Source organism: Tamandua tetradactyla, chromosome 22 (genome assembly GCF_023851605.1).
Source record: "Tamandua tetradactyla isolate mTamTet1 chromosome 22, mTamTet1.pri, whole genome shotgun sequence".
Lineage (NCBI taxonomy): Eukaryota > Metazoa > Chordata > Mammalia > Pilosa > Myrmecophagidae > Tamandua > Tamandua tetradactyla.
Window position 1 is genome coordinate 45,596,309 of NC_135348.1, and position 20,121 is coordinate 45,616,429.

A 20,121-nucleotide genomic window follows, 5' to 3' on the forward strand; every position below is an offset into this window, starting at 1 on the left:
GAATAGCCACTGAGGAAGCCTGGAGAGAGAGCAAGTAGACACTGACGTGTACCTTTCCACGTGAGAAACCCCGAACATCATCAGTCTTCTTTGAACCAAGGTTCCTTTCCTGAATGCCTTAATTTGGACATTTTCATGGCCTTAAAACTGTAAACTGGCAACTTAATAAATTCCCCTTTTGTAAAAGCCCTTCCAATTCTCGTATTTTACATTCCAGCAGCTGGCAAACTAATACGGTATGAAAGAATTGCTTCATATTGTGGATCACTATCATTGGCTTCCTGAAGAATCTTTACTAAAATAGACTGTGAGGGTGATTAGCTTAGGAGCAGTATATTTGGTCTGGAATGCTATAAAATGGAATAGCAAACTGATTAATAACAAATGACTGACTGTACATGGTCCAGATACATAGCAGGCTATTTCTAAGGGAGTAGCCAGACAGGTGTGCAGCATAAAAGCTGCCATAAAATGTGTTCACCCGAAAAAGGGGGGATTTTTCTTCTATAAATCTAAGTAGAATTCTCCAGATAAAGTGGCTGATATACTCCATATGCAAGCCATGCTAGATTGGCTTTCAGATTCTCAAGAAATTCATCCACTGAACACGCCCCTTGCTCAGATCATGGTAAACATAATTTGGAGGCCTCTCTGGCATGAGCACACCATGTTAGCATAATTTATTGTGCAAAATCAAGTAATGTTTGAGAAGCCTTATGAGTTTGTTCTTTCAGTTTCCCTTTATGAGTCTTACAGATTTTAAGAAAATCAGAGTGATTCACAAGAAAATGAGGCAAAACAAAAGGGAAGGTCAAGAGACACACCACAGAACTGTGGAAACCTGCAGATGGTTATTGAGAAAGGGGATGAATAAAGAGGACAGTAACGATGTTGAAACAAAGGTCTTAATACAGATGAATTAAGTGAAAGAAAAACAGACAAGTACTCACCATGAACACAGATAAAAATCCTCAACAAAGCATTAGCAAAATTTCTGAATACAGTTAATATAAAAATAATACAATATGGGCAGTGGTGGCACAGTGGCAAGGTTCTCACCTGCCATGCCAGAGACCCGGATTCAATTTCCCGGTGCCTGTTCATGAAAATAAATAAATAAAAATAACAGAACATGACCAAGTAAGGCTCTTCCTGGGCATGTGAAATGCTTTGCCATTTCAAAACCAAAGCAGCAATCCATTGCTTTTAACAGTCCTAAAGAACAAAAAGTCTATGATAATATCAATATAGAAAAAGCATTTGACAAAACACAAAATTCATTCAAAACTGAGCAAACGAGGAATAGAAGAGAACTTTCTTAACCTGTTAATGGGCATTTATTAAAAAAATCTAGCCTACAATCACAGGAACAAGAAAAGGATGTCCACATTCACCATTTCTCATCAATAAGGTACTGGAAATCCTAGCCAGTGCAATAAGGCAAGTAAAAGAACAAAAAGTATACAGATTAGAAAGGAAGAAATAAAACTGTCTTCCTTCAAAGATGGCAGGATTGAGTACATATATTCCAAAAAAGCTACAAAATAACTCTTAGAACCAATAAGTGAGAATAACAAAGTGTGGTGAACAAGGTCAACACATTAAAATCAATCATATTTCAATATACCAACAATGTCTATTGAATTTATACCTAAGTATTTCTTTGTACTAAATACTCTACTAAATTTACACTTAAGTATTTTTCTTTTGAGGTATTTTATAATAAATAAAGTTTATTTTAATTTTGGTTTCCAGTTTTTCATTGTTGGTAAAAAAACAATTTTTTGGTAAACTGGAAACCAAAATTAAAATAAATTTTATTTACTATAAAATACCTCAAAAGAGAAATACTTAAGTATAAATTTAGTACAGTATTTAGTACAAAGAAATACTTAGGAACAAATTCAATACAGTATGTACAAACTTTATATGTTGCAAACTACAAAACAGTGAAATCAAAGAACAACTAATCAAATGGATAGATGTTCAATGTTCTGTCATTGGAAGACTCACCATTGCTAAATTGTCAATATTTCCCAAACGATCTATAGATTAAAAACAAACGTAATCAAAAAAATCCCAGCTGGATTTTTTGTAGATTCTGACAACCTGATTCTAAACTTCATACAAACAAGCAAAGAACTAGAAGCACTTGAAACAAATTCTGAAACTGAAGAGCAAAGTGGGAGAACACACACGACCTGATATGAAGTCCTACTAGATAGTTACAATAATCAAGGAAGTGAAGTCTTGTGACAGATAGACAGATCAATGGAAGAAAAGTGGATCCAGATACAGATCCACGCGAATATGATCAACTGATTTTTTGACAGAGGTGCATAAGAAATTCAACAGAGAAAGAACAGTCTTTTCAACAAATGGTGCTGGTACAACCAGGCATCAACATATAAAAGTGAGCCTTTACTTATCCCTAAAACTAGTTGCAAAAATTAACTAAAAATGGGTTATAGATATAAATGTAAAATATAAAGCTGTAAAGCTTTTACCAAAAAGAAAAAAAAAAGACTATTCAAAACCTTGCATTAAGCAAAAATTCCTCCAAAAAGCTTGTCATAAAATAAAAAATTGAAAATTGGGCTTTTTTGTTTGCTTCCCAGTGTATATGCAACTTTTCTCTTTTTTCAATTTAAAAAATATATATTTTTATTGAGAAATCTTCACACACATACAGTCCATCCAAAGTATACAATCAGTGGCTCACAATATCATCACATAGTTGTGTATTCTTAGGCATACTTACAAATGCTCCTTTGCAGGAAATAAGTTTCATAGGGGCAAACCCCAAGATCAAGGGCTCAGCCTACTGAATTGGTTTCCCTCACTGCTTGCAAAAGCATTTTAACAATTCCCCATATGAGGAAGTTGAATATTTCCTCCTTTCTCCCCAGTCCCTGAGGGGAACTTGGCAAATACTTCTTTATTCTCTGCCCAAATTACTCTTGGATATACAGGGCCATCACACTAACCTGTGCAAACAAATAAGATCTCACACCCTATTCAAGATCTGAAAATTGGGCTTCTTTAAGATGAAAAACTTTTGCTCTGCAAAAGGAAGTATGATAAGAATTAAAAAAACAGACCAGTAGAAGAGACTGCAATGTATCTGACAAAGCATTTTTTTTTTTTTCTTACATGGGCAGGCACCGGGAACCTAACCCAGGTCCTCTGGCATGGCAGGCAAGCATTCTTGCCTGCTGAGCCACCGTGGCCCTGACAAAGGGTTTTTTATCCAGAATAGTTTACAGAATAAAAGTAAGAAAATAACTCGATTAAAAAAATTAAAAGCTAGTAAAAATAATTTAAGACACTTTGCCAAAGAATATGTTTGAATGTCAAAAGAGTACATGAAAAGCTACTCAGTATCATTAGTCATTAGAGAAATGCAAATTAAAATCATAACGAGATAACACTACACAACTATTAGAACATTTGGAAAAAAACTAATACCAAGTGCAAACAAGGATGTAAAGCACCTGCAACTCTCATTGCTGGTAGAAATGTAAAAAGGTTTAAACACTCTTTAAAAATCAATTTGGCCATTTCTTACAAAGTGAAGCACACAGTCCGTGACGCTGTGACCTGGCAGTCCCACTGCTACTACTTTCCTAGAGATACAAAAATTTATGCACACACAAAAACCTGTCCACAAAGATATATATATATATATATATATAGTAGCACAGCAAACACTGGAAATAACCCAAATGTCCTTCAATAGGTGTTTGTATATAAACAAATCTGTAATAGCTATATAATGGAATACTACCTAGCAATAAACAAGGAGCAAACTATTAACATACACAACACATATAAATCTTAAAAATATGTTCAGTAAAATAAGCCAGATTCAAAGGGTTACATCCTGTTTGAGTCTATATATAGATGACATTCAGGAAACTAGGTACAGAGGGCGGATCAGTGGTGGTGAGGGGTCAGGGATTGTAGAAGGGTTTAACTACAAAGGAAGAGGAAGCATGAAGTAATTTTTGGAGTCAAGAAACTGTTTTGGGGGTTATGAGGTAATTGTGGTTATGACTATATAAGTTTATGTACTTGTCAAAACTTGTAAAATCGCATGCCAAAAAAAAGAAAGTATTTATTTCATAAAGCTGTTAAGAAGATTAAATAATTTAATATATATGTAACACTTACAGCAAAACTTAGATTTAGGATATGTTGAACCTAAAATGATTTTGAGACACTTAAGCCAAAGTCTGAGCTGAAGCAAGTGGCATCACTTGATAATTAAAGCCATGGATGTGGACGAGATTGCCCACAGAGAGAGAAGAAGGAAGGTTGGATGTCAGGTCTGCTATTAAGAAATGCAACATTTTACAGCAGAGCACAGGAGAATAAATATGTAAAGGAGTTAAGAGGTAGGGACAGAGAATTTTAAAAATTAGAGGCTTATTGTGTCTTGTAAGAGAAAGCAGGAGAGTTTCAAAGAGGAAGGAATGGACAGCGTCAACCAATGTCGCTAACAGAAAACATCAAAGACTACTTAGTTCTTCTCTTTTTCCTAAAATAATTTCCTGAATTGAAGTTGTATGCACGCCAACTCAAAATGGAGAATATCTTTATTTTGCAGTCTCCCGGGTAGCTACAGTCATGTAGCTGAGATCTGGTCAATGGGATGTAAATGATAAATGAATTTACGACTCATGTTCTTAAGGGGAGGAGTGAGTTCTTCACCTCATTTCCTCATTTCTGTTAACATGAATAGGAACCAATGGATGGGATGGGAAGATTTTTTTTTTTTTACCATGTGGGCTAAGCAATTATATAGTAACAATATAGAAGGAAGATGGGTTTTCAACACCATAGAATCACCATGGAGCTACCATATCAGTTAGTAGCTCTGTTGTTCACACTACTTCCTTTAAAAAGACTCAAAGATGCAGCAGCCTTAATATTTCATCACAATAGATGTATGTGCAGACACATGTGGATAATAATGTTCAACAGATTGTTAAGCAAATATATGCAAAGGGCATATTGTATGATACATGCGTTAATGAAAAATTATTTGATAATAAAAGGCATACGAAACTTCTCTAACATTTGAAAGTGATTAAAAGCATTTTTAACCTTGTATTTGAAAATTCTTGCAGATGATTCTCCACTGAGTTGAATTTGGGAATGAGTGAGGACTGAAACAGAGAATCACTATAGACAATTAGGCATATTAATTATAACAGTGGTGATGAACAAGAAAATAGAGAACTGGCTAAGAAGTTAGACTTAGGACTAATCTGTGATATCTGTTTTGTATTTAAAGGTTTAACCATGACCATTTTTTCAGTCACTGAACAGAAATACTATTTTCATCGACTCCTTAGCTATCAGAATTAAGTATAAAAAATTCATTAGAGGGCGGGCCGCGGTGGCTCAGCGGGCAAAGTGCTTGCCTGCTATGCCGGAGGACCTCGGTTCGATTCCCGGCCCCAGCCCATGTAACAAAAACGGAGAAACAAAAATACAATAAAAAAAAAAAACAAGAAAATGTTTAAAAGATGTTTCCCTTTCTTCCTCCCTTCCTTCCTTCTATCCTTCCTTCCTTCTCTCTGTCTTTCCTTAAAAAAAAAAAAAATTCATTAGAATATTACATGTTAAAGTTATACTACTTTGATACTGACACATCTTGACAATTCACATTAAATAATGAAAATAACTTTTTAAAAAAATACAAGCTTTGCTCTAAAAACAATTTCCCAAAATTATTTCTTTAGTGGAAATACTGGCAGGGAGTGGGAGATGCTGCATCTTTCAAGACTGTAGAGAATTGCCAATAAACCTGATTCAAGAATAAAAAAACTTTGAGCAAAGAAAACAAAAAATAATCATTTATTAAATCTGTTTTTATGTTTACCCTGTGATATTTCTATCATAACTTTCAGCAAACTCTGAGGAAGATCCTTGTTTCTCAGACACAATGAATCTTTTTTTTTCAGCTAAATGCATTTCTGAACTTACTGCATGCAAGTTAATAAACGGAAGGGAAAGCAAATACAGAGCTGTCATTTTTAAAATTATATTCTTAAAAGGTTTAGGGGTATCATTTGTGGAACACAAAGAGATTTCCTTCTCTCGCAGCATTCCAGGACATCACTCTTTCCTGCCTATCAGCAGACAAGATTATACTTGTCTGGAATCTCAGTGAGGTATTTATACAAAGGAAGTTTTCAAAATCTTCTTACTGTGAACACAAAACAGGAAATACAGTAATGCCATGAGCATATGTTAAACACTATTTTGTCTAACCTGTGTTTCTCTCTTAATAAGTACTAGACCACCCTCCAGGAGGAGGACGTGAAAACGAGCACATCTGTAATCACACACTGCTAGCTGTTCATGCTTGCCAGAGGAAAGATTCAGGAAGGAAAAACTCAATAAAACTTTGGAATTTGCCAAACTTTAAGTTAGTGTAGCCTCTAATAAAAACTTACTTTCCTCAGTAAGTTCACAGGAGAAATAAAAGTATTCTATACAAATCAATATTCTGTTGAATGAAGGGAACCTGATTAAAGAAATAACTTAATAGAAATACAAGCCTAAAGTAGGAAAAAACAAGGCATACACAAGAATCAGCCACCTATCAAAAGCACCAAATACAGCATTTCATGATTTAAAAAAAAAAAATCTCATTTTTTTTTCCTTTAAAAAAAATCTATTTGACTTACATGGCTGAAGAATCCACAATTCTATAAATGCTTCACTGAAGAGTTCCTAAATTCATTTACACATGGACTATAAAATGCAGTTGGTATCCCAAGTTAATAACGCTTACCAAGATAAAGTTTAAATTTTCCAAAATAAAGCACAATGAGCTTTGGTTTGACTGCCCTCTGCTGATGTCAAATTTTAACAACTATAAAATTGACTTGATAAAATTATGATGCTATTATTTTAAAATAATTGTTTCTCCTTTCAAAATTGGCTTTATTGACTCTGTGAAAATTAAAAGAGACTTAAATATTTAATATTTATGACTTATTTTCACTCAATAGGCAAATATTTGCCGAATATCAAGTATTGGATAGTTACCAAAAATAGGATGTGACCACTCTGACTTTAAGATACATATGGTAGTTATTAGATGAATAGGAGAAATCTGGGAAAGAATTAATGTTAGAGAAAATCAAGACATAAACTAAGGGGTACTGAATAGAAGTAAATTAGAGAAAATAAATTGATAGAGCCAAATTATTTTTTTAACCTTTAATAACCAAAGACTTTTATTCTCCTCACCATTTAATTAATTTGATAAATATAATTTTTATCATTCCATTCTACATATATAATCAGTAATTCTTAATATCATCACATAGTTGTACATTCATCATTTCTTAGAACATTTGTATCGATTTAGAAAAAGAAATAAAAAGACAACAGAAAAAGAAATAAAACGATAACAGAGAAAAATAAGACTATACATACCATACCCCTTACCCCTCACTTTCATTTATCACTAGGATTTCAAACTAAATTTATTTTAACATTTGTTCCCCCTATTATTTATTTTTATTCCATATGTTCCACTCTTCCGTTGATATGGTAGATAAAAGGAGCATCAGACACAAGGTTTTCACAATCACACAGTCACACTGTGAAAGCTATATCATTGTTCAGTCATCATCAAGAAACATGGCTACTGGAACACAGCTCTACATTTTCAGGCAGTTCCCTCCAGCCTCTCCATTACATCTTGGTTAACAAGGTGATATCTACTTAATGCATAAGAATAACCTCCAGGATAACCTCTCAACTCTGTTTGGAATCTCTCAGCCATTGACACTTAGTCTCATTTCACTCTTCCCCCTTTTGGTCGAGAAGGTTCTCTCAATCCCTTGATGTTAATTCTCAGCTCATTCTAGGGTTTTTCTCAGTCCCTTGATGCTGAGTCTCAGCTCATTCCAGGATCTCTGTCCCACGTTGCCAGGAAGGTCCACACCCCTGGGAGTCATGTCCCACGCAGAGAGGGGGAGGGTGGTGAGACTGCTTGTTGTGTTGGCTGGAGAGAGAGGCCACATCTGAGCAACAAAAGAGGCTCTCTTGGGGGTGACTCTTAGGCCTAGATTTTAAGTAGACTTGACCTATCCTTTGTGGGGTTAAGTTCCATGTGAACAAACCCCAAGACTGGGGCTCAGCCTATAGCTTTGGTTGTCCACACTGCTTGTGAGAATATCAAGAATTCAACTTGGGGAAGTTGAATTTCTCCCCATTCTCACCATTCCCCGAAGGGGGCTTTGCAAATTCTTTTCCACTCACTGATCGAATCACTCTGGGATTCACTGGGGCATCAGTCTGGACAAACCAACAAAATCTCATGTCCTACCTGAGATTCCAAGTACCTATGGCATTCAATCAAACTATCTACATAAGTTAAAATAAATACATACATAAATGCAAATATATGTATATTTACATATATATAGCAAATCAAGCTGATTCTTATCAGCATATTCTGAGGAAGTATCTATTTGATTATTTAAACACTACCCTAGATAATAAAACAAGTAAATTTTGAATTTATGTTCTGGAAGTAAGGGGTAATGCATGGAAATAAGCAAGGCAGAAAACGAAGAAAGAAACAATCAAAAAACAACTAGGCAATAGGGGGAGTGCAATGGGGCCCTGGGACAAGAATGAAAGATTTTGGGTTATGGGATTATTGAGAGTGAAAGGTATTTAAAAAAAAAAAAAGTCAAATCCTGCATTGCACAAAATATGAACAGCCAGCCTCAAATACACTCACCATTTAAGAACTCACAAGGAAATAGCGCATTATACACCAAGTAGACACAAAAAGACCTGTAGAATTTGATTCAATTAAAATATTCCATCTGAACAAGAAGATTACTGAACAATGTATCTTGAACTTGATAGCAATACAAATCCTTACCGAGGACTGAGTCTTACACATAGTAAATCCTCAATTTAGGATGGTGATGAGAGTATTTTTTCAAAAAATAGACATATCCAGACCTTTTATAGTTCATCATTATCAGATATCAAAGATTGTGGCAAGATGAGAATTATAAGAAATAGAAACTTAGTTTGTGAGTTAGGCTAAAGTCTCTCTGAATCTTCACAACAACTTTCTTACCCAATATTTCCCATTTTGACAACTAACTAAATTGTTCAGCATTTTCTTCCTAAACTACTTCTATTCTGCAAACCACTGAGGCCACCTTTTCTAAAGACAGCCTTTCTTTAAACTGAACCTGTATAGTGCTATTCAATGAAATGCTGAATTGGAAGCCAGGTCACTTCAATTATACCATCTTAATAGAATGCATACAAAATATAAAAAAACACTAGAACTAGAAGGAACTTTAGAGATCATTTAATACACTCTTTCTGGAAGAGAGGAATGCACAAGATAACCTGACATACTTTTACATGATATATGGATACTACATTAAATAATATTAAACATGTATTCCCCTCTTTCAACGACCTAATTTTCAAAGGATACTTTAAAAACCTTATTTAGGGATCACTGCAAATTTAGAGAAAACCTGCTAGAATAAGAATAGTACAAAGAACACTCTTATACCCTTTACTGAAATTCACCCACTGTTAATATTTTATTCCTTTTACTTTATCATTTGCTCTGTCACACTCGAGCTGTGTACTTTTTTTTAAACATCTGAGAGTAGGCTGTGTATATCATGACCCTTTATCAGATAAGAAACTTTGTTTATTGCTAGTGTACTTTTCACATTTCTCTAACTTGCTAATCTTGTTTTGCTCAGAGCCCTCTGCAAATACCACATTTAATAATGTTTAATAGCACTGTTTTGTTTTCTTTGTATTTATTTTTACTGCTGCTTTTCATCTATGCAACTGAATAAAATGCTGTAACTACTGTTCCCTTTAGGAGATAAAAATTATCCTTATTCACTAAATTTATTTAAAAGTTTAAAATGTCAGTTGAAAAGAAAGGTAAAGTAAATAACAGTAAGGTGGCACATGGACATGGCAAAATCATGAAGATGTATGTGGGAAAATGGACTAGGAAATGATCGCCTATTCCCAATATCCTTTTCCTATGAGAGAGTAAGCAACAAGCTGGACATGAGTGTAATATACAGATAGACAGCAAGTCTGATATTCATACTAAAAAAGTGAATTAGGCCTTGGAACTGAATATTCCCTTAAGACACCATTCTTTGAACTCCAATATGGAAGAAATATCATAAAAGTTTAATTTTCCAAACTATAATATGTGAATCATAGCAAATGAAGTATCGCTGACTGACAAGAATATCCTCTGCTGTGTATCCCCTTCCTCCTCCTCTCCTATGCTTTCTTCTCTTAATTTTGGTTATATACCAGGAGTCAGTTGAGCCTGTTCCCATATTAGCTCCTTTTCTTCTTCTTCAGTAAGTATTTACTGAACACTAAATATGCCAGACACAATAAAAGCAGTGGGACACAGTAGTGAACAAAGTACAACTAAAATATTCTGAATAAAAAAATCTAGTTTATATGTGATGATATTGTGAGCCATTGACTGCACATCATATACGGAAAGTTTGTATGTTAAGAATGTTTGTGTTTGTACGTTGTTTTATCAATAAAAATATTTTTAAAAAAAAATGCCAGATCTGAAAATAAAGAATAAATGCATCAGAGAGACAAACTTCAGTGACAGAATATTCAGGGAGAAAGTTGTCACTGATATGCACATGGAGTTAATAAAAGTGACTGCATAAATGGAAAAAAAATTCTAGTTAAACAGCTACATAATACTATCATATAATTAAGTAAAATTATATAAACCATTGAAATATGGCTGTTAGAGATTAGAAGGCAAATTTTTAGGAAAGAGTTAATAAAGGTGAATAAACTAAAATAGCTGTTAATTTGGTGTAGGCAGAAATAACCTTAAAAAGAATGGAAATCTTCCATCTGTAAAAGAATGGAAATACTCAGGCTGTCTTAAAAGCGTCCTTGAGTTCTTATTCCACTTTATAGAAGACAAAAATTGAAATCATTACAGATGATTTCATTACAGATGTGGTTTAGATGAGATTTGTAACAGAATGCGAATCAGTGAACCATTATCAAAGGAAAGAAATTATTTACCCTAAGTCAAATGTTCTTAAATGAATGTACATTTATATGTTTAATGCTAAAGTAAAATCATTAAACTTGATATTAAATATTTTAATTATTCTTCTTAATTGACTTTCTCAATTGTACCAACCTGGAAATCCTGACACATTCCAAATTAAACTGGTGAAAGCAAAATGGTAGAACCACTGTGGAAGGCAACATGGTAGCAGCTAATAAAATTACAATTGCATTTACTCTCTAACACAGCAACCCCATGTTTACAACATACCTGCACAAGTACAAAATGACAGGTGGATAAGGTTATTCACTGCGGTACTGCTAGTAATGGCAAAAGGTTGGCAGCAGCCCATGTGTCTATCAATAGGGGACTGGTTGAACAACTATTGTACATTTGTACAACAGAATACCATTCAGCCTACAAAAGAATGAGGAAAATACTCATATAATGATGAGGAAAGTTCTCCAAAGTACAGTACTAAAAAGCAAAATGCTTAATAGTGTATACAATTTTCTACATTTTGTATGTCTGGGAAGGGTATTGGAAAACAAGAATCAACATATATATCTGCTTATATCTAAAAAATAAACATTTGGAGAAGAAATCAGACACTGATAAAAATTGGGGTTGAGGATAGGGTTCAGGTATAGAGGTCAGGACAAGGTATGTCTTACGGTGTTATTTACCTGGCGGGGGGGTCATTCTTTCATGGCAGCCATGATGTCATCTACCCTTCTCCCTCTGGGCACGAATGAGATGTCTCAACCCTTTTTCTGATGAACCTGAGAACCCACTTGTCTTTGGAGACCGTGGGGAGCTCTACGGCAGGTTGCTCTTACGGGGCAAAGCCACATCTCTTGGATCAGGTCCCATGTGAACTGCATGTGTGTGGCGAGGCGTCCTACGGTGGTGACAGCGTCTGGGTTTGCTCAAGTTCCTGGTCCTCTTATGGCCCTTTCTGGGGCCCACAGACTTGGGGTAGCACAGAGCCATGGCTGCTACCTTGTAATGGCCACCACAGCAGAAGAGCTGCTCTTACTGGATAGTTTCGATCTTTGGATAACATATACAACCAATTCAAAGTATCATCTAAATAATCTGCTCTTTAAAAATGAAAAGTAATGATTAACGGTGAGTATTTAGAATATAGGACAACATATGAAATTTATTATATTGCTTCCTGAAACTATTGTATATGCTACAATCTATAAGAGAGCCACAAACTTTGCATTTTTTACCTCTCGATGAGATTCAGTTTCTTGCCTGCATTATTTTCTATTCTAGCTGCATAGGTCTGGTTAGTGGCTTCATTAAAATTTTTTAATTTTTATTTTTAAAGACTCTCAGTAGACTTTTGTTGATGATAGAATGCAAATCTTCCATCTCTACAAAACAGACAATTTCAGCATGTAAACAGAAGTAAAGTGACTTGCTATATCTGTGACTCCAAGCTACAATTTTTTTACCTCTCCTTTACTGAAAGCATGCATTCAGTTAATTGAGAGTGGGTAGTATAACTGATAACATAATTGCTTAAAACAAGATAAACAGCAATTTTTAATATGGCGGGGGAAAAAGATGACAGCGATATATTCTTCAATGTCTGTTTTTGCTTTAATATATGGATGGAATATTATAAAATCTGCTTAGAGACTGTATGCTGTATCCCATGTACTATTTCCCAGAACCTCAAGGGGATTATGGTATGCCCTGGATCCCAGGCCAGGCTCCAAAGACCTAAACCTCTGGAAAGCAATGTAAACACTTTGGATCAAACCACACTTACCCTACCACTATGCGACTTGGTGTGTCTGTGTTTATACATGTGCGGTTATATATACATTCATCTCCACACATTATTGAGATTGAGCAGACAATGCTGAAAATGGCGGTTCAATAGACCCATTTGTGAAATGAACTAGGGAATGCCTACTCCTTACATTGAAGTCAAGTAATCGATTAACGTTAGACAATTCTTTAACTCACCTGAGAAAAGTTTAATGTGTATTTACGAAGTAAACTTAGTAAAACATCTATCTGAGAGATTTAAAATAATGATCTTACTTGCCAGATGTGCTGACTGAGGCTTAGACATTAAATGAACTACTACTATTTACATCTAAGAAGTGAATCCACACTAGTTAATTTTAAATATTGTGATTACACTCTAAGCTAAATGACTTAATTCACCATTATAGAAATAAGTCTATTCAATCCCATCTTCTACATAGATGTTTCATTTCATATTCACAAAGGGGAAAATAGAATATAAAATTCCTCATGTCCTTCTATCACAAAACAAGATTATTTCCCATTTTTATGTACCAAGAAATCACCAAACTGTCTCCATGAATACTTTACAAAGAATGTCTGTATTCAATGTGACCATAAATCCCTAAATCAATGCATAAAGGTATTTTCTCTCTTTTCAGTAATTCAAACAAACAAAACAAATTCTCCTCGTAGAATAGTGTAAACATCGGTGTGGCTATTCATTTGGAAAAACTCCCATCAATATAAAAACCCATGCTTTAGAGCAAGGTTTCTTTAAACTCACACTACGAACATTTTGGACTAAATAACATTCTGTGGTGGACGGCTGCCCTGTGCACTGCAGGATGTTAGCAGTGTGTCAGACCTCTACCCACTGGATGACCTCACCCTCCAGCTGTAACAATCAAAACTGTCTCCAGACATTATCAGATGTCTCCTGGTCGGGGGAGGGGAGCAGATCTAACACCAGGTTGAGGATCACTGCTTTAGAAAAGAGCTATAAAACCTCCATTAGAAATCTTGAAGAAAAATAGCTTCCTGGAAAGCTCAGACATTTACAGTTTTTGTTTGGTCTACAGAATATTTTGAGGTGTTTTTTTTATCTGTCTTTTGTTTCTACAATTCTATCTTTCTACACTTTTGTGCAGGGTCAAAATTCTTATAACCTCTTCTAAACAGAAAAACATACTAACAACAACTCTTAAATTGCCAGTGCCCCATCAGTGTATATGCCCATAATTTTCTTCTCAATTCTGATACAGATAACAAAGCAAAAACCACTGAAATCATTGGGAGTGTGTGTAGGGACCGTATATAGAAACCAAAAATAAAATCCAAGCAATTAGTACTGTATTCTTTTAATAACTGACACTTACGTTACAGTCATCAGCACATTCATTGTTCACAAACTGAGCTGGTGAGGATTTTGCAAGCTATGAGAAACTGTTTATAACTAGATTTTTTTTTAACTGAGTACAAGGTTGCAGAACACTATAACTGTCTCTGATGCAGGGAGAAGCTTTAATCCCTATGGAGATTGTCTGGCTAAGTGAGCAAAGGCTCTAGCTGGTAGCACAGATAATATAATTCAGTTTCAGGCCAAAGTGCTCTATTTGTTTTTATTGTTTTTCTCCTATCCTAACAGCAGCCTGTCTCCATGGATTTGCCTGGGGAAATGATAAATAGTAAAGCAAGCAACCCTCTCCATCCATCTAAACCATCATCCAAAGCAAAGACCCCAAGCAAAGCTGTTGGAAGAACCATCTCTTTAAAAGTACGAGGTTACGTATACAGTAAGTAAAACTCAAAGCCAATTAAAATAAATGCAAAGGAAATGCACATAAAGAAAAGTACTTATATATTTCAAAAGTTCAAAAAACATTAGCAAATAATGCCAATGACTATCATCAAACACTTATAAATATGTCAAAGAGGAAATATAAATACTGAACCATCTGACCCAACCATTTGTTACTCAATCATAGTTTAGTTCAAACGAGGTATGACCACCAGTGAGCACCTACGTAGATGATTTTAAACATCTAACATTCAAATCATCCTCCAAATCTATTTGGGCACTACACATGATGCCTGATGAATGCAGGTGGCTGAAGGATGCACTGACTGAGGAGTAGATTGGTGAACGATGGTGTATACTTATGAACGAAGGTTGTGCCGCTACAAAATGGGAACAAAGTCGTGAGGCATGCAACGATGTGAATGAACATGTGGGACATTTGGTGAGGCAAAACAGGCCAGAAATAAAAGAACAACAATAGTATGGTCACCTTTACAAGACGCTTATAAGAAAACAGGGGCCTAGATTGTAAGCTTTAACAATAGACACATTAAGTCTGGAGTGGAGAGATCTTGATTAAGTGGCTTCCATGGAGACACCTAGGTGGGGTAAGGAGTCTTTATAAAAGTGAACCATTTTGGTTAGGAAGTATGAAACAACATGGATGGACCTTAAGGACATTATGCTGAGTGAGATTAGCTGAAAACAAAAGGACAAATACTGTATGGTCTCACTGATATGAACTGACATTAGTGAATCAACTTGGAATATTTTGTTGGTAACAGAGACCATCAGGAGATAGAAATAGGGTAAGATATTGAACAACTGGAGCTGAAGGGATACAGATTGTGCAACAGGACTGAATATAAAAACTCAGAAATGGACAGCATAATACTACCTAACTGTAATACAATTATGTTAAAATACTGAATGAAGCTGAATGTGAGAATTTTAGAGGGAGGAGAGCTGGGGGCATAAATGAAAACACAAAGAAAGATAGATGATAAAGACTGAGATGGTATAATCTAGGAATGCCTGGAGTGTCTAATAATAGTGTCTAAATGTACAAATTTAAAAAATGTTTTTGCATGAGGAAGAACAAAGGAATATCATTACTGCAGGGTGCTGAAAATAGATGGTAATTTATATTTTAAAATTTCAACTTTTTGTGAGACTAAAGAAAAAATGTTTATTCGGTACAAAATTTATATTTTGACTAGTGCATTTCCTAATATAACTTATGTAGACAGTTGGTTGAACACCTTAAGCACATGGAACTTTGGGTAGGACATGAGATTTTGTTGGTTTGTCCAGAGTGATGCCCCGATGAATCTCAGAGTAATTTAATCAGTGAGTGGAAAAGTATTTGCAAAGTGCCCTTAGGGGAATGGAGAGAATGGGGGAAAATTCAACCTCCCCAAGTTGAACCCTTGATATTCTCACAAGCAGTGTGGACAACCAAAGCTATAGGCTGAGCCCCCAGTCTTGGGATTTGTTCATATGAAACTTAACCCCAGTCAAAACTACTTAAAATTAGGCCTAAGAGTCACCTCCAAGAGAACCTCTTTTGTTGCTCAGATGTGACCTCTCTCTCCAGCCAACACAACAAGCAAACTCACCACCCTCCCCCTGTCTACATAGGACATGACTCCCAAAGGTGTGGACCTTTCTGGCAACATGGGACAGAAATCCTGGAATGAGCTGAGACTCAGCATCAAGGGACTGAGAAAAACTCTAGAATGATCTGAGACCCAGCATCAAGGGTTTGAGAAAACCTTCTTGACCAAAAGGGGGAAGAATGAAATGAGACAAGATGTCAATGGCTGAGAGATTCTAGAGTTGAGAGGTTATCCTGGGTTATATGAATAATATAATTAATGGTTATAAGAATAACCATTCTTATGCATTAAGTAGATATCATCTTGTTATCCAAGATGTAATGGAGAGGCTGGAGGGAACTGCCCGAAAATGTAGAGCTGTGTTCCAGTAGCCATGTTTCTTGATGATGATTGTTTAACGATATAGCTTTCACAATGTGACTGTGTGATTGTGAAAACCTTGTGTCTGATGCTCCTTTTATCTACCTTGTCAACAGACGAGTAGAAAATATGGAATAAAAATAAATAATAGGGGGAACAAATGTTAAAAAAAAAAAGAAGTGAACCATTTTGGAAAAAGCTTCAGAGCTCACATAGTCAGAGACTTTTGGAAATGCAGAAGGAAAACATTCCCAAGGAATACTTATGAGACAGGAAGTCAGTAGAGAAAGCTAGCAGCCATCACCATGTGCCTTCTCAGTTCACAGAGGTATTCAGAAGCCAAAGACCCCAGCAGATGCCAGCCACATGTCTTCCCAGTTGTCAGAGGTGTCCTGGACGGCATCAGCATTTCTTGAGTGAAGGTACTCTCACACTGGTGCCTTCACTTGTAAATTTTCATGGCCTTATAGCTGTAAACTTGCAACTTAATGAACTGTAAAAGCTGTTTCATTTCCAGTATATTGCATTCTGGTTGTTTTAACAAACTAAAACACACATGTTCCAGGCACTTTGGATATATAAGTGAGCAAAATAGACAAAAAACCCTTGGCCTCATGGAGCACTCCAGCAAGGGAGAGAAATAAACAATAATCTTAGTAAATAAGCAAAGTGTATGGTAATAAGTACTATGGAAGAAATAACTGAGTAGCATTAAAGGAGAACAGGAAAACCAGAGAGAGAAAAGGGAGTTGAGCATCTATGGTGTCAGATAATTGATAGAGTTATTTCCCAACAGGCTAAGCATTATTATTTCTTCATATAAATGAAACCTCTCATGAATATTTCCTAGCTCTTATAATTAACATTATATTTTACTGAGCTGAGCTGTAATGTCAACATTTTTGTAGGACATATTTGCTTTTGCCTGTCCACTCCCTAACACACACACTGCATGGCACATAACAGGTGCTCAGGAAGTGGCCAGTGAATGATGCAATTAATAAGCCAACGAATAAATGGTTCATCTGAATAGTTTTGGTCCAAAAAAACCTTAGTTTTATTAATCCAGGGGTCATTAAACTTCTTCCTGAACAGCAGGTTAATTATTTGTGGCTTGTAGATCATGGCAATCTCTGCAGCACCTGCCACTGCAGTGTAAAAGTAGGCAAAGACAACAGATAACAAATGGGTGTTGCTATTTTCCAATAAAATATTATTTACAAAAATATGCAAATGGCACACTAGTTTATTTTACATCTGACTTAGTTTATTTTACATCTAACTAACTGACTTAAGTTTTCTATTAAATTTTCCTGGGAAGATAAAGGTTGAATTATCATCTACTTGCCAATGCTGAAGTTTTCAATTCTAATAAACTAACTCAAATAAATAAATACCAGAACATAAAATCAACAAAACACACACACACAGAAAGACAGTCTCTTTTTTCTTTCCCCAAGTCATCTAGTAAGATCACGCAAATGTTAGAGACTGAATTCAGATATAAAGCAAGAGCAAAAGCACATCAAATATTAAATATACAATGAATTCAAAGACATTAAGTCTGCTACAGAATTTAAGAATTAATTTATTTTAATAAAGGTAAACTGCCTGAATTTGTAGTCCAACTCCATTGCATTAGGCAATTTACTTACTCTTGCTAAGTAACAGTTTTCTCAGCTATAAATCAGGGTCAGTAACAGCACCTACCTCATAAAGTTATTGCACTTGATAAAATGTCAGCTCTCTACTAGCCTTTGAGAAAGCTATCTATATCTCAGCAAGAAAAGGAAATGACTGCATCATTAAAACCTGAAAATATGGTATTAAAGAGGAAGAACCTTCAAATTCCCAAACCACACAAAATTTGCTTGAAAATACAATTGTTCTCTTCTTCCCCAAACATTAATGATTTATTTTCTTCACCTGTCTGCTCGGATAAAATCTACTACCTTTTGTCTTTATCCTATTGTATCAAGAGCTCATTTTGTACTTTAATATTTTAAAAATGCTCCAGAATCAAGATGTCCAAAAGACACCAGTCTTGTGATTGGCTTAGTATTGTCTTTCTATAACAAAGCATACCTCTGAATAAGCGCGTCATCAAATAAATACCTTTATGAATGTAGAAAAACTGAACCTTTAGGCCATAAATTTTTCTAGCATAGACTGAAAAGTTGCTAAAAGGTAAAAGTTATTTGATATGTAACATACTGGTTGATCCGAGGCATTAGCCTGGTTCATCTGCACTACTCCTTCCAGGAAGGGAAAGGAAAAGTGTATTTTCATGATTTGTTTTTTATTACAATAAAAACCAAATTGAAAACTGTCCTTAATATATGTATAATAAATTGACTTTTGTTACTAGTGCTTTAAAAGATTTGTTCAGAAAATCTTTAGTTTCTCAGGCAAATTATTACTAAAAAAACCAATTCTCTAAGAATCTTCTCACCCCTAAAATTCTACCCTCACCCTACTTCTGTCCTGAAATCTGGTCACTAAGGTTTGAAAGCAAAGTCCCCTTATTTGCTCAAGTAGTTTGTGAGCCACCTGAGGGAGAGTGTTCTAGTTTGTTAGCTGCCAGAATGCAATATACCAGAAACAGAATGGCTTTTAAAAAGGGGAATTTAATAAATTGCTAGTTTACAGTTCTAAGGCCAAGAAAATGTCCCATTTAAAACAAGACTATAGGAATGTCCAATCTAAGGCATCCAGGGAAAGATACCTTGGTTCAAGAAGGCTGATGAAGTTCAGGGTTTCTCTCTCAAGTGAGAAGGCATATGGCGAACAGTCACAGTTTCTCGCTTGGCTGGAAGGACACATGGCGAGCATGGCGTCATCTGCTAGCTTTCTCTCCTGGCTTCCTGTTTCACGAAGCTCCCCGGGAGCCTAAATGGTATATCATAGTTTTTAACCACACACACACAAACCCCAGTACTGATCTAGTATAATTTATTGTATTAGGAATACAATGGTACTGTGTCAATCAGATGTAAAATGCTTACATTTGGCTAGAGTAATTAGATATCACACCAACAACCTAGCATGGTGCTACTGTACAGTATTTTCGTCATGACTGCCAACTCCCTCTCCACTGCTCAACTTTCCCTTATTCCTTTCACATACATCCCCGTTTAAATTTAAACCTTTAGTTTTAAACTAAATTAGATAGTAGGACACCCAGGTAAATTTCCACTAAAAATTTTGTTTTTAAAAGCAAAGCCAGTTCTTCCCATATCCTTCAACTAACTCACCCTTTGGTTGGAGGAGGGGGCTCTGAGGGCTGAACCTATACCAGGAACCTTTCAAGGGAACTTCACCACCTTGTGTCACAAACGAGTTACTACACCACCAAATGTATAGGCAAGTAGAGAACACAAAAGGCAGAGAGGCAGGAAGAAGGGTACGAGCTAATTCCATTCTTCCAAATCAAATCTGATGCATGTGCTAAATGTACTGAAGCAAAA

The 20,121-nt window shown here is 35.4% G+C and overlaps 1 protein-coding gene across 17 annotated transcripts in view; it reads right to left on the reverse strand.

Moving 5' to 3' along the window:
- The window catches only part of AFG2A (AAA ATPase AFG2A), a 439,139-nt gene that overhangs the window by 238,316 nt on the left and 180,702 nt on the right, over positions 1–20,121 (reverse strand). The window contains exon 15 of one of the 17 annotated variants that reach the window (XM_077140101.1): positions 19,380–19,543. The exons of 13 other annotated variants lie outside the window; for them this stretch is intronic. In XM_077140101.1, the coding sequence (XP_076996216.1) occupies positions 19,380–19,543 (164 nt within the window). Of the gene's footprint in view, positions 1–1,900; positions 19,544–20,121 lie in introns of those variants that run through there. 3 more of the 17 variants (XM_077140099.1, XM_077140103.1, XR_013167564.1) reach the window with 3 other exon arrangements.